Source organism: Urocitellus parryii, chromosome 10, assembly GCF_045843805.1.
Source record: "Urocitellus parryii isolate mUroPar1 chromosome 10, mUroPar1.hap1, whole genome shotgun sequence".
NCBI classification, from domain to species: Eukaryota; Metazoa; Chordata; class Mammalia; order Rodentia; family Sciuridae; genus Urocitellus; species Urocitellus parryii.
The window spans coordinates 42,201,134-42,216,093 of record NC_135540.1 but is presented as its reverse complement, the minus strand read 5'-3'; the positions used below and the strand labels follow the sequence as shown (position 1 = coordinate 42,216,093).

Below are 14,960 nucleotides of genomic sequence, written 5' to 3'. Positions count from 1 at the left end.
ATTTGGTTCTTGGTAGAAAATCCCATGTTAACTCTCTCAAATTATTTATTTTTATGTGCCTTTAATTCAATCTTCTTTCAAACATTATTTTTTGAGATAAGAATTATTAGGTATAGGAAGGCCTAGTCTAAGAAAGTAGATTTTCTTACAGAGGCCAGAGACAGAGTAATAACTGGAAGTGATGTCAGGATCATAAAAGCCCAATTGGGCAAAACTGCTTGGTGTCTAAAGAAGAACTGATGCAATAAAGTAAGACGTCTTATATCTGGATGTATAGTGGAAATGAGCAACAATAAATTCTAGAATTACTTTTTAAATACATTTACCAGGTGAAGTTTTAAATAGTAACCAATCACTAACTAAAGTTAATGTTAGTTTTTCTGTGTTATTAGGCAATTATTCTACTAGGGTGACATTCAAGTGTAGATATCCTGGAAAAATATAAATGGATCCTTGAATGCAGGCAAGAAGTTTCAGTAATCATTCACAAAGAATAATTTTATGTCATATCACAGTTTAAGTGATCATATATGTTATTCACGTATGATGTTATGTTAAATAATGTAACAATTCAGGAGAAAAGAAAAATGGGCTTTTGCCATGTTTTACATTTAGTAATGTCACAAAATTAAAAACATTTTCCAAAAGAAATATCAAGGTAATTAGTGATTTTACCCCTGTGATATTGTAACAGGTCCTGAACAGCAAGGTTACTAGCCTCAAGGAAACAGAACAAGTACAAAGCTAAGTTAAAGGCAACTTTATTACAATAATTTTCCAAACTTCAAACGCATTTATTACTGCATTTAGATCTACTATATAATACATTATATTACAAGGCAGAAAGCATTTCTCATATTTTTAGCTTCCATGTACTGCCCAAAACATTGCTTCCTAAGGATAGCAGCAACACACAATAGTTTACAACACTAAGTAAAATATTTCTCTGAAATCTCAGAATCGTTCATATTACAATGTGTTTTATTATTTTCCTCTGATTTAAAAGTGAAGCAAACTATCTTTCTATGTTTTATAGTTAATACCTAGAAATTTCCTATACCATAAAAATACCCACCAGCTTACATATATTTTCTTGGTAGAAAACAGGATTTTGAATCTAACCAACCCAAAAGAACACTGTATTTTCCAATTGCAAACAGGAGTAGAATCTTCTTTCCAACAACCCCCCTGAAGAGTGCCTGTTTTAAAAAATACCTAAATCTACAATGGACTCTTATCTAACAAAGTTCTCTCTGTTTAATCTTTCCTCCTCCTATTTGTGTACTTAGAATAATGTACAATCAACTTTGACCATTCCATAATAATGAACTTAAAAGTAATCTCAGGAAAAGTAATCACATTTTAAAGGAAGTATTTTTCAAATTAGACAAGGACATTATTTGTTCATATGCCTCTGCTTCAACTAACCAAACAAACCCAACTTATGAAAATAATTCTTTTTTCAAGGTTTCTACCATAGTAACAATAGAAATAGATGTAAATCCTCTGATTAGATCTAGTGCCTTCATTATTTTCTTTGGTTTTACATTTGTGAGCTACCACCTAGCACAAAACATGTTCATCTTCCTTATTTTCATGACAACAGGAAATTGTTAGAAAAGTATAGAAAAGTTTCTATTTTTTTCATCAGACAAATTTAATACAGATTTTGCTATCAAGTTGAAAAAGAAAAAGTGAATGGAAAGGTATGTGCTGACTGCTTGGGGGGCAAGGCTCATAAATCACTGTACGTTAAGAGCACGTGCTGAAACTTCATGGTGCCAGTCACGTAATTTTGTGTATTTGGGACTAAAGACGTGAAGGGGTATCTTTTCCCTGTGGAAATAAGAGAGAAAAAAAAAAAAGAGTGATAGAAGAGTCATAAAAAAGAGAGAGGAAAAGATTCTACACTAATTCGATCATGCAGAAAACATGCCTTATAAAAGCTTACACATAGCTTTTTGTTAAATAGCAAAGATTTTAAAGGTAGAGCAGTTTTAGAAATACAGAAATTAATCTACAGAGCCCTCCTGGAAACATCAATTTTTATGCCCAAAATAAAGTGACTGCAAGACAACACATGAACTCATTCAGAGAGATATACTCTGTTAGCAAAGCATTCCCAATTACACTGTTTGGCCCACCTCTTACTTCAGTACTAAAGAGAATATGCCTCAGCCAAGATCCAGACAATATTTACTACTTTAAAAAGCTGTTAAGTTGTACATTTAGGTCACACTAAAGGCACCACAGTTAAATGCTTAGCTTCTATTTGCAAAGACAAAATGCCATATCATTCATTACATTTGAAAATTTGAAAAACCAAATTGAGACCATTCATGAAAGAAAAGCATTCAACTTACAAAAAGATAAAGAAACTTACTTTGCCTTCTTTGCATTATCAGCTTCAGATTCTTTCACTGAAATATGAAAATATTCAGTATTACTTTGTCTTTTTTAACTTCAAAATCTCTTAAGCAATTATCTGTGTCAATATCAAACACTCAAGTTTCACAGAGCCACTAAGAAAAATTCTATACCATGTTCTATTGGTTGTAACTATTCAATACTCCTTCTCTTCTCTATGTAACTCTCCTAGACTGACATCTCATTTGCAGTACCCATATTATGCATAACTAATTTAAAAGTACAGTGTCCTACGGTTGTTTTCCAGTAACTGCCAAATTAGTCTAAGTACTATTCTCTGGGGCAAAGAATATCATCCATTAGGATCCCTAGAAGATCACTTACTATGTTCAGTCCCAGTGATCTGGGCAAGGATTCGGAAAGAGCGAGACTGAGTTGTTCCAGTCCTTGGGCGCCAGTCTTCAGTATCCTCAATCAGTCTCTTCTTGCTGGCATCACTATGAGTGGGTATGTGATAAAACTCTGTATTACGCTCCACAATGTGTTTTCTTGGTGGCCTAGGGAAAAGATTTTTTAAAAAATTATGTAAATATTTAATCCTCAATATTCCTTTTATATAGCTTGCTTATGCAAGTACTGTCCCAGTCTCAATTTTTTTTTTAAAAAGTACCTTTCTAAAATAGGCTTAGCTTTTCTTTAATCAGTTAAAAACAATGTACTTAAAAAGTTCATATAAACTAACACTATAAAAACATATTCAACAGAAACATTACCGTTTAGGTGGGGTTTTCCTTTAATTGACAGAAGAAGGCAGCAGAAGAAAGATTTCCAACATGAAGAAAAGGAAAGGAAAATAATAAGGAAAAAAGGAAACTAGAAAATGAAAAGTCTAAAGTAGTCAAAAGCAAACAACTGAAAATTACTTCTATCATTCATCATATGCCACATAAGACAAAGATATGAACTATGATTTAACCACAGTTTAATATCAATATGCTGTAGAATGTGTTGGGAGTTACCAAAATTAGATCACCTCTTCACTAAGCCTAGGAACCAAGACTGGTTTAGTACAGGCTAAATCAGTAATTTCAAACATAATTTTGAAAAGGGTCAGAATTGATTTTCTTCATTTATTTATATAGATCTCTTTATCCTGAATAAAACTACTGGGCAGGATCAGTATACTGATGATGATTGTGCAATATTAGAAACCACTGAGATATTTATGAAAAGAAAAGGATTGAAAGTGTAGCTCTATCACTTTTTGGTGTATGATTTTAGACAAATCAGTTTCACTGAGTATCTGTTTTCCACTGATAAAGCAAGAATATTACATTGTTCTGAGGATTCAAGGTAATAATTTATATCGAAGAGAGGTATAAACTATAGAGTTTGAGAACTCCAGCTTTGCTAAGAACATTCAGTTTTCTATTAGCATAGCATAAAGACTAAAGAATTTACAATGTATATTATTTTAATTCTTTAAGCTCTACTGAACATAATAAACACTCCTTGTTTCTCTTTCCTCAAAATAGGACAAATGCAAACAGTTGGAGTTATGAATTTAAAATTTAAAATTTCACAAGAGAAAAAGTAACACGAGTCTTGCTTAGCAGACTATTGGCCAAAGGTCTATGTAGAAAAAGTGCTCTCAATGTGGTCAGGTGTGGGTGGCAGGATCTGCCAGGTTTAACTCACTGCTGAAACATCACAGTGTGATCATCACAGTGTGTCATGTAAATGCTATCATTTTATAACAGTAACACTATCAAAACTGCCCAGGTACACTGGAGTCTTTTCCCCACAAAGAACATGATAGAATTAAAGTCAGTAACATTGGCTTTAGAATCAGATCAAGTTGCAACACTAAATCCTCCACTCAGTGTGTTTCTTACAAGTTAGTTCACTTCTCTGAGTCTCTGTTTTCTATGTGAGACTTGTGAATTAAATCTTTAAAGGTTATTCTGAGGAATAAATAAGATTCAAAATGTACATAAAGTGCTCTCTACAGTTTCTAGCCCCCAATAATGATCATCATCACATATTATTTTATGATGATCAGAAAAAACAATCACAACATGTCTTCTAAAATGATGGATCATCGGCATATAAAAAGAACAGAATCAAAAACATTCATGCGCTAAATGGAAAGAGATATTATAATTATAATTTCATAATCCCTGCAGTAAAATATTTAAAAGATCTTTACTAGTACTCAACAAAATCTAGTCCTTTTTAAAATAGACAAAATTTTTAGAAACTAGGAAATAGAGATTATTCCATAAACACATTTTTGGGGGCACATATAAAATAGCTCTTATGTAAGTACTTGAAAAATTTACATTCAGCTTCTAAATATTATAGTTTTAAACTGCTCTACAATTAGTGAATGTAGTTTACTCCCAAATATTGCCAATTTCAAGTATAAGACTTTTTTTTATCTTTTGAAAAAGGTTTTGTCTATAAAAATACAAAACAAATGTTGTCATGCTAAGACACTAAAATACTAAAATGCCACAATTGAAGTAGTATTTAGCTACAGCATACTTGCAAAAAGTAGAATTTATCTTAGACTTTGTTGTTAACCATGGCTAAAGTCTCATATTGGTGATATGAATTTTCTAAACATTTACTTAGCATTTTCTGGTTCTGAGACTCTAACTCTGATGACTATGATTAAGAAAAACAATAATTTTAATGATTTTATTTTAAAATATTTTGAGATACAATATAAACTTAACTCTCAATAGCAAGTAATTCATTTCAAAATATGGACTTTCAAAATTAGCAAGTTCATTCATTTTTTTTTTAAATCCAAACTATATTTCTAACTTCAGTGTACACTGTCCAGAACATTTGCCCATCCCCCTGAACATAGTTAGCTTATAAGTTTTTCCACTGCTAAAGGGTAGATGTTCTAAACACACCCAATGATTCATAAGAAGTTCTCTGAGGGGCTGGGGCTATAGCTCAGTGGTAGAGTGCCAGTCTCATATATGTGAGGCATTGGGTTCGATCCTCAGCACCACATAAAAATAAATAAATATATTGTGTCCACCTACAATTAAAAAAAATTTTAAAGAAAGAAGTTCTCTGTCATGAAAACCATGATTCTTATGCTCCTTAACATTTTTGAGACTTCTTGTAATGAAATTATATTAATAAGATTTGCTGGTGGTGTTAAGTTGAGAGCAAGATGAAAAGTTACAGACACACAATGATGAAATGAACCATAAGTACTTACACAGTGCCAGGATTACTGAAGGAGGAATAATACACATAATAAAGACGTGATAAAGATGAGATGGATATTCCGAGGATGATGGAACACAAGCAGAGATGAAGAAAAAGGAATAGTAAGAGAAAAAAATGAAATAGCAAAATTCAAAGCAATGAATTTAAGAGAAGATGTTATATAATACCATGCATCAAAATAATCATGCAAATGTAGACAAAAATGCAAAAGTGTTAGTCAAAATTCTGTCCTATTATTATTACTAGGATAACAGTTCTATGTTTTTTATCCCCTAAAAACTGAAAATCATTGCATGTACTAATGCTAGTTCAAGTCTCCATGTTACTAAATACCAAGAAAGATCCACTACAAAAAAATCCAGATTTTTATAAAATTCACTTTAATATGAGTTCAAATTATTAATAGTATTCCTAACAAAAGGCAGAGAATAAAATAGTTTGATAAAACATGAAGAAATAGTTCTGCTTACAATCACTTTTAAAATCAACAAAGAGAAAAATGTTTCAGTCTCATATCAGAGAAGTATAATATTAACCACCAGTGTAATCTCTTTATATACATTATCCCTATCATACACTGCCAGAGAATGTTACACTACTGGAAAACATTTTTTTTCTTAAATGTAAAATGTCTGATGAAGATGTAGGATCATGAATAATGGGCTCTCTCTCTCTCAATTTTCATACTTTTCCCTGTCTCTCAGTCTCACCTCCCTCAATCATGAATAAGTCCTAGTAACTTCAGAATTGGTGTGGGAACTCCACAGCTTTGGATTATCAGTGACATAATTACTTCCCAGAAAAGTATATCTGATTTGATATGCTAAAGGAAATGGGTTAATAATACCTGAATAGAGAGAAGGTCAAAACAATTCATTCACATAGCCTATTAAGGGTAGAATTGTTAAAAACAAATATATTCACATTCCATTATGGATAGAAAACAAAATATAAACTTTGTATTATTTATCAAAGAACACCTTGTAGTGTCCTTGGATCCTCCAATTATGTTTAGTCAGAATAAATAAAAATTCATAGTGAGAAAAACTGACTGTCAGCTTTAGTGTTAAAAAGGTCTGTGTGGCTATAATTCCACTTTAAATTAAGTTGATAAACTCAACACACAGGGTTAGGTTCCACTCAATGAGGGTGGGACACAGAAGTAAGTTGATCTCAATAGTTTGCCTGTCTATATTCTTTGCCAGTCATAGTGTAAAACATTCTCTTCTCTTTTTTGCTATTTTAAATAACAAAAAAATAGTTTTGCAAAATAATCTCTCTGAACTGATACCAATTTTAGACATATATATATTTAAGTATTTTAAAGCTGAAGAAAAATGTTTTATCTCAACATGAAGTTGCAGGCAGATATTAGATATCTCATATTTCCAATTTTACTTTATAAGATATCTCATATTTCTAATTTTACTTTATAATATGGATTAAGAATTTCAATACATGCTCAGAATAATCATAACTTGATTAGTGCAAACTTTAGTGGTAAAGAACATCAAATGGAGGGTTGATTGATCTTAATCCAAAGATGCCAATTTTAATGTCAAACAAGTATTTCCATATTGTTAAGAAAAAATGTACTCAAATGGAATAGTGCAGAGAAGTGGCAAACTTATCACCAAAGCAGCCAGTTAACTTGGCCTTAGTTGTGTTGCCCACTTCACCTTGCTCTAGGAAAATTGTAATCTAAAGAAACCTGTGTTCCTCAATTATGAAATGAACTACAATTTTTCTGTCCTTTTTTTTTTTTTTTTTTTTTGGTGGTATCAGAGATTAAACCCAGGGGTACTTATCTACTGAGCTACATCCCCAACCCTTATTTTTAAATTTTGAGACAGGGTCTCGTAAATTGCGCTGCTGGGATTATAGGCATATGCCACCACACTGGGCCTCCTTCGGACTTTTTGTAAGGGGATTCATTTTTTTAAATATTTGTAGTTGCAAATGGACACAATATTTTTATTTTTTATTTATTTTATGTGGTGCTGAGGATCGAACCCAGTGCCTCACACATGCTAGGGAAGCGCTCTGTCACTGAGCTATCATCCCAGCCCCAAGAGGACTCATTTTTAACATATTTGAAGGCACTTTGAAAACTATGTAGACACTGATTTGTTGTTGGGATAGATGCCTTTATTACTCAAAAACAAAACAAAACAAAACAAAACAAAAACAAAAAATATCAATTCACTTATAAGCTTTTGATTCAACTCCATAGTCATTATAAAAACAAATACTAACTCAAACTAACAAAAAAAGCAAGTCAAAAGCAGGTGATACACTGGAAGGCACATCAAAATTTGGCTTTAAATGACCTAAGCTCAAATCTCAGCTAATCACTTACAAGACACATGACTTGAGAAAATTATGTGCTCTCTTGACATTCAGTTCTCATGAGAATTAGATCATATAATATATTCAGAGACACACAGCACAATGCATAGAATACCTAATACACAATGCATAGTAATACCTAACAAATTAATGACTCTGAATCTTGAATTTTTAAAAATTATATTTAATCTGTAAGTTTAAATTTATTTTTTTCCAGTTTCATTGTCCCCCCTTTCCAAATCAAATTTTTTGTTATACTGGAACCCAGGAACCAGCAAAAGTTGTTTATAAGAAGTTAACTTTTAAAAGACAATAAATCAGGGTTTGATAATTTTTATTATACACTGGTGTGTGACATTCCTATACATAAATAACATAAAACTATACAATCAATGAGACCATAGCTGTTTAGAAAGGAGTTCTCTAATAACTCAAGTTAATTCTCTTGGGTATGTCTAAGTTAGATATCTCATATTTTCAATTTTACTTTATAATATGGATTAAGAATTTCAACACATGCTCAGAATAATCATAACTTGATTAGTGCAAAATTATTTTAAGTTCTTATATAATGTGATTTTTCCTTAGCTTTAAAGCTAGCTAACTACTAACCAGTTTTATGTCAAAAACAAGGTTTGAAGTTATACCATAGTGATTCCCAATGCCTATGCTCTTAGTGACATTCATTAAACCTGGCAATTATCTCTCTTAACTGATTTCAATAGTGTATTGGCTGTCTATCATTCACACATATAACTGCACATAAAAATATCAATATCTTCTAGAAACATTTACTCAATTAAAACTCCAAGAAAAAAAAACACTAAAAAATTTCTTGGAGAACTTAATCTAGGAAACACTAACTTTTAATATTAATTCAGTTTTACATATGCTGTTTACTAGTGATACAAATATTTATGCTTTTTCTTCTATCTTTATCTTCTAACAGTTTTGATTGATATAAATTACATTCCCCCAACCACTGCCTCTTTTCAACCTTTCCACAGCAAACTCCACATATATTTAATAACATAACTTAAACACTACTATTTATTACTATAAAGCAATTTACCACAACATAACAATGCAAACCAAACTTATTCAAAACACTATGTGGTTATTTTAAATTATAGCACTTTTGCAAAATTTAACTTAATTTTGCAAAAATATAATTTAATTTTGCAAAAATTGGGCATTCATGCTGTTTACTCATATATAAATCACCATATTTCCTCTCCAGTAATGTGGATACTAACTTTGTCACGTGTGTTTTCTGCAAAAATAAAAGCATTTTAAAATATTACAACTACATAATTATTTTTTGTATATTCCAAGGCCAGGTTCTTCAAAACACCATATAAAAACTGTTAGAAGAAACTGCAGTCCAACCACATTGAAATTAATATAGGATACCAGAGAGACTTACCTTCAGAAAGCAGTGGCACATTATAATGCAAGGACAAATGAAAAGGGAAATTAGTTAATTACTTGACAAAAAACAGCTTTCCTTTTGCTCTGGAAAATAAAAAGTCCCATTCTGCTCTTCAGAGTAAGCAGAGTAGTAGAGAAAACAGAATGCCATGACCAATAATGTGTACATGTAGAAGAAAGATTTAAACTTTTTGAAGTGCCTTAATCATTATTACTTGTAAGAAGGAATAGGAGTGATTACCTAGTATTATTAAGAAATATTCTATAAATAGCAATATAATTTCTAGATTTCATAATATTAGGATGATTAGCTAATTAATTCTTAGTAATGATGCTTAATTGAAACACTCTTTTTTGTGTCTAATGTTTATCAATCATACATATTTGGGAGGCAAACTAGATAGCCACTTTAAATCATTTTCAAAAACTCAGTCTTCGTGATGCCTTAAAGAAAAAGATAACCCAGGCATTTAACTCTATATCCTTCTGAATTTTTAACTATTTGGTCATGGGATGGATGATTTCTAAAATAAGAAATAATTAATAAAAAGCAACAACTCTCAATATTATAAGAATTTTATTCTGCCAACATAATAAACATCTGGGAAATAGAAGAGTAAAAACTTAAGTATAAAAAGTACACTTAAGTATAAAAAGTACTTGACAATATCCCCAAAATCTACTCTCCAAGATGACAAATCAATGACTAATAAAGAATGTGATTTACTTTTTATTTCTCTAAACATAGTGAGAGAAGGAGCATTACAGATTTGTCTTTGAATTTCACAGATAACACACTTTTGTTTTCAGAATAATCAAGTTTTCCTTGTCCTAACATCTGGACAACATTTGAGATCAAGTTATTTTTAAACACATCCAGTTTGCAAAGGCAAAGCAGTAATTTGCTTGTTAATGATGCAAAACACGTAATAATCCCTTTTCTCCTAAATTTTGCACAGTGCTGAACGCCAGGCATGTGCTTAACGAACACCTGTTGAATGACTGAGAAGCTACCATAAGGCCCTGAAACTACATCACTTCCTTGTTTCAGCTCAAAAATAATGTTTTAAATCATTTCAAATTTAACCATCAGAGTTGTGTTAATTTATTAAGCACAAAATTTAAACTTGTTTTAAATCCAATCTATAACCTCAATCTGCTTTTTACTTCTACAATTTTCTATTAAGAAGACTTTCTAATACATTTCAAGATGTGTTAGGAGAAAAGACTTTTGACTTTAGTGAGCTTCTTTCCTATTGAATCTGGAATTTAATAAACAATAAACTTCTGTTTTAGTTTCTTTGTGGGGCTAGTATTTAACAGGCAGCATCTTTTCAGGTTATCTACTCTGATTATTCCAAAATTTGTTATCTTAAAATAGACAGAAAAAAAAAGTTTACAACCAAACACACCTCAACCCCATGTACTGTTCCTCTTCTTCACAGGAAAGAAGAAATGACATTCTTTGAAAGACACTAGTTTTTCTCAACATACAGTTTACTGAAATGTAATTTTGTAACTATGGGTTCAAATGAGTTAGTAACTTAGACCATTTTTAAGTGTACACCCAAAAAGGAAAAATGAGGACTGAATTTTCAAAATCTTCTGCTAAACATTTCATATTTAATGTCCATGGGTTTAAATTCATTTATTTTACAAAAATCTTTATAATGCCTCTGATGCAACCTAAAAGGCCCCCTCTTATTTTTCATTACTGTTTGCTTTTAAAGAAGAAATCAAAACTTTTGAGCCACTCACAACCAGAAAGCCATCTGTACAGCCCAGTAGCTGTTCCTGCAGAGCTCCTGCGCTCTCAGCAGCAACCTGGAACCCTGCCATTTTCTCTTTCAAGTTCCCAAGTTACCATGGCAGCAGTGCTGCAGAAAGCATTGCTTCTTCATTATGTGAATTAACATTCTCGGAAGGGATTATATCTAACAGAAAGGATCTATCCGCACAATCATTTTAATTATATTTTCCTGGGAACTGACATGGGAGAAAACCATCATGTGTACAAATTATTTTCCTTTTAATGTACATTTTTGTCAAATAAATAAAAATCAAAATGATTTTGTGTAAATGGCTTTGCTTTAAGGTGCCTTCATTGAATCCCTAAATAAATGAAATGATATAAATTACGGTTGCTGAAATTACAACTGTGGGGCTCAAATGAGTCAATAAGTTTTCAAGGAAAAATTATAAGGAAATAACAAATTTTCAAAAACTTCTGCTAACATTATATATCTAGTTTCCACTAAATTTTTCATTCATTTTTTAAAAAATGTATAAAATGCTTTGGACACTATATAAACATTCCTTGTTGTTCTGTCCCTACGATTTGCTTTTAAAGAGTATTGGTCCATGCATTCCTTCATATAGACATGTGTCAAAAACTGATTTGTTTTCTATTTTCTACACTACTTCGTGGGAGATAGGGCTTTTTAAAAACTCCTCATTTCCCCTTCCTATAGGGTGACATACGTAAGCTGAGAACAATTATAATCATACTGTTTAAGCTTTTGGTGAGCAATAAAAGGATGGAAAATTTGAGGAAAAAAGATTCAAGATTTGCCTTGCATTATAAGTGCCAGCTGCGCAATGTTGTGCCAGGAGGTGGAGGAAAAGTCACACAGCATGTTACACAGTTCATAACACATTAAAATGTAGAATTGGGTTTTGATTAACCCATAATTGCTTGGCAGACAATGCTGTATATATGTAATATAAGGCCACATGTTAATGAAGCAAACATAACTCCACCTTCCTTAAAGTAACAGCTGAATGTGGGGAAGATAGATTAAGAGTTTCTTGGAGATTACCTAAAAGAAGAATTCTGATAAGAACAGAAAGCCCCTTTAGTCACCTACCCATTTTGTTGCTTAATGTCACCCTGGGATCCTCTTCTCTGTCCCTCTGCTAGCTCGTGAGCAGTCTCGGAACACACGCTGGTGACTGTGGGCTGCCGTGGGACATTAACTGCAGTTTTACCAGTGCTCAGTGCAGATGAACACTGGTCAGCACTAAGATTGGCATTAACATGCAGTCCAGATGCAGAGAATGGGGGAGGAGTGACAGCAGTCACAGGTGGAGGGGAAGCATGTGATGAAGTGGTTGCATGAGCTGGGGTGAAGGCAGACGATGGTGATGGGATGGATGTGACTTTTGGTGAAGACACAGAACCAAAGGGCCGTGGTGCCTTATTGTAGGCCATGTTGGTTGTGGAAGTGACTTTGGACACAGCAGGAGATGTAATGGGCACAGGTTTAACTACTTCTTTAGGTTCTCCCTATGTGAAATAAAAATAAACATACACAAAACACGCCAATACATGCAAACATAATCACTGAAAAGAATGCACAGCTGATTTTTAAAAAGACAAACACAATTATGTTAGAAGCTCAAATATCACACATTTCCAGTAAAAACAATGATTTGATATAGCGTAACATGCACACTAACTGGTCCCAGCATGCATATCATGGAGTTGTATACTAAGCATATTTTTATTTATAAAAATAAAAGGAATTCCAAAATATTTAGTAAATAGCAGGGAAACCATCAAGAAGCATCAAGGCCATCTAAGTATCAATTAGCTACATTACAAAGGAGAAGTTTTTAAATACCCCATAATAAACAAAACATTGCTAACTGAAATGTTTTTAAAATAACCAGAGCTTCAATTATAATTCCATCTTTCAAACATGTTTAATTTCTTTCTACAGTACGATTACTTGATTCATTCGGAAGCAGCACATTTCAAACTCTCCCATTTAAAAATGAAGGATGAAATAATTTTCATCTAACTCAGAAACATATACATTCTAATTATCTTAAATAAAGAATTTTTTAAAAACTTAAACAGATGAACAAACCTAAGTCTTTTCTCATATAATCCACGTGTTCTCTCTCTCTGAATGTTTTAAGATATGATTCAGAGATAGAATTCTTTCCCTTTTCCAAAATAAATATTTAATAGTTTCAAGAGGAAAAAATTATCTTAGATATTTCCTCATTACCATCAGTCAAAGAAAAAAAATAACTCATAAGAAAGATCAATTCTTGGGGTTGGGGCTATAGCTCAGTGGTGGAGCGCTTGCCTTACAAGTGTGAGGCACTGGGTTCGATCCTCAGCACCACATAAAAATAAATAAAGATATTGTGTCCATCTACAACTAAAAAATATTTTAAAAAAAGAAAGATCAATTCTTCCTAAGATTAACAGAATTTATCAATCTTTATCCCAAAGCATATTTACTAATGTTCTTTAAAAATCAAATTAAGCCTATATAATATTCAAAAATAAATCTCTATTTACCATCTCAAAAGAAAAATTTTAAGAAAACATACAATGATAACTCTAATATGTTTAATTTTAAGAAAAAATAATCTAAATGAATCTTAACAAGAAAGCTAATTGAGAAAAATAAGTAGCTTAAGGCCTAAGTAAATCAATGTAATAAGTAATTCAATAAAAAGAAAAAAAAGAGAGAGAGAAACTTAAAAAAATATAAATCAAATGTAGATGAATAATGGTTTGGGACAATTTGAGAATGTATTTCAGAAAAAAGGGTACTTTCCAATAACCTAATCGAAGAATATTCTGAAATGTAATTTTTGGTTGTTATTAATGATTTATTATGATACACATTTTGAGTAATCACTTATTTTTCTTAGCAAACAAATGAATAAAGATGGAAAATTTTAAATTAAATATAAAAGAAGAAATTTGGATATAAATTATTAATAACATTGGCCTTAGAAATAACGTTTTAAAATAAAGGTACAATTACACATGATAATTCTGCGTGTGTTGATTTCCATTTTCCCCTTCTTCCTTTTTTTTTTTTTGGTACCAGGGACTGAATACAAGGGTGATTTACCACAGAACCACATCCCCAGCCTTTTTTATTTCTTATTTTAAGAAAGGATCTCACTAAGTTGTTTAGGGTCTTGTTAATTTATTGAGGCTGACTTTGAACTAGTGATCCTCCTGCCTCAACCTCCTGAGTTGTTGGGATTACAGACATGTGCCACTGTGCTACTTCCTCTTCATTTTTAAGAAAGAAAATGAGGGGAATTGTAAGACTATAAATTAAAGGTCTGTATGGCCTGAGACAAAAATAGAAATTACAGAAACTCAGGAGGAACAATCATGTGGTAAGTTACTGATGCTAGATTAGAAACGCACCTTTGGAACAGAAGCTGGTTCAGGCTTGGGTGTTGCAGATGCTCTGGGGAAAAAAAGAAAAAAAAGCCATGAATTTTTGCAAACCTATAATTTCTTATTAGTGTATAGTTTATTATAATATATCGATTTATGGTATATCACCAGAATTTATATTTTCATAATTCCTAGTTTTGTCTATTCATAATTAAGTCAACACTGCAAGAACCAACGTCCTTACACACAAAGTACTCATTAGCAGTTCACTATAAATTCAAATGAGGAAAGATAAACATCAATCTTGTTTGCTAACACCCCTTTTTCAATCTTTAAATTGAGGCTATTCCCCCTCTTAAAGCATAAGGTAAAAACATGACACCTTAAACCTTGAGAG

At 31.8% G+C, this 14,960-nt stretch overlaps 1 protein-coding gene across 2 annotated transcripts in view; it reads right to left on the bottom strand.

The window, feature by feature from the left end:
- The window catches only part of Pdlim5 (PDZ and LIM domain 5), a 220,885-nt gene that overhangs the window by 79,668 nt on the left and 126,257 nt on the right, over window positions 1-14,960 (bottom strand). Inside the window, exons 4-10 of one of the 2 annotated variants that reach the window (XM_026407459.1) lie at window positions 14,591-14,633; window positions 9,228-9,244; window positions 5,612-5,626; window positions 3,141-3,158; window positions 2,752-2,924; window positions 2,384-2,420; window positions 746-1,836 (exon numbers count right to left, since the gene is read on the bottom strand). In XM_026407459.1, coding sequence (XP_026263244.1) covers window positions 1,743-1,836; window positions 2,384-2,420; window positions 2,752-2,924; window positions 3,141-3,158; window positions 5,612-5,626; window positions 9,228-9,244; window positions 14,591-14,633 — 397 coding nt within the window. In that variant the 3' untranslated portion in view covers window positions 746-1,742. Of the gene's footprint in view, window positions 1-745; window positions 1,837-2,383; window positions 2,421-2,751; window positions 2,925-3,140; window positions 3,159-5,611; window positions 5,627-9,227; window positions 9,245-12,269; window positions 12,802-14,590; window positions 14,634-14,960 lie in introns of those variants that run through there. The other variant, XM_077803615.1, reaches the window with a different exon arrangement.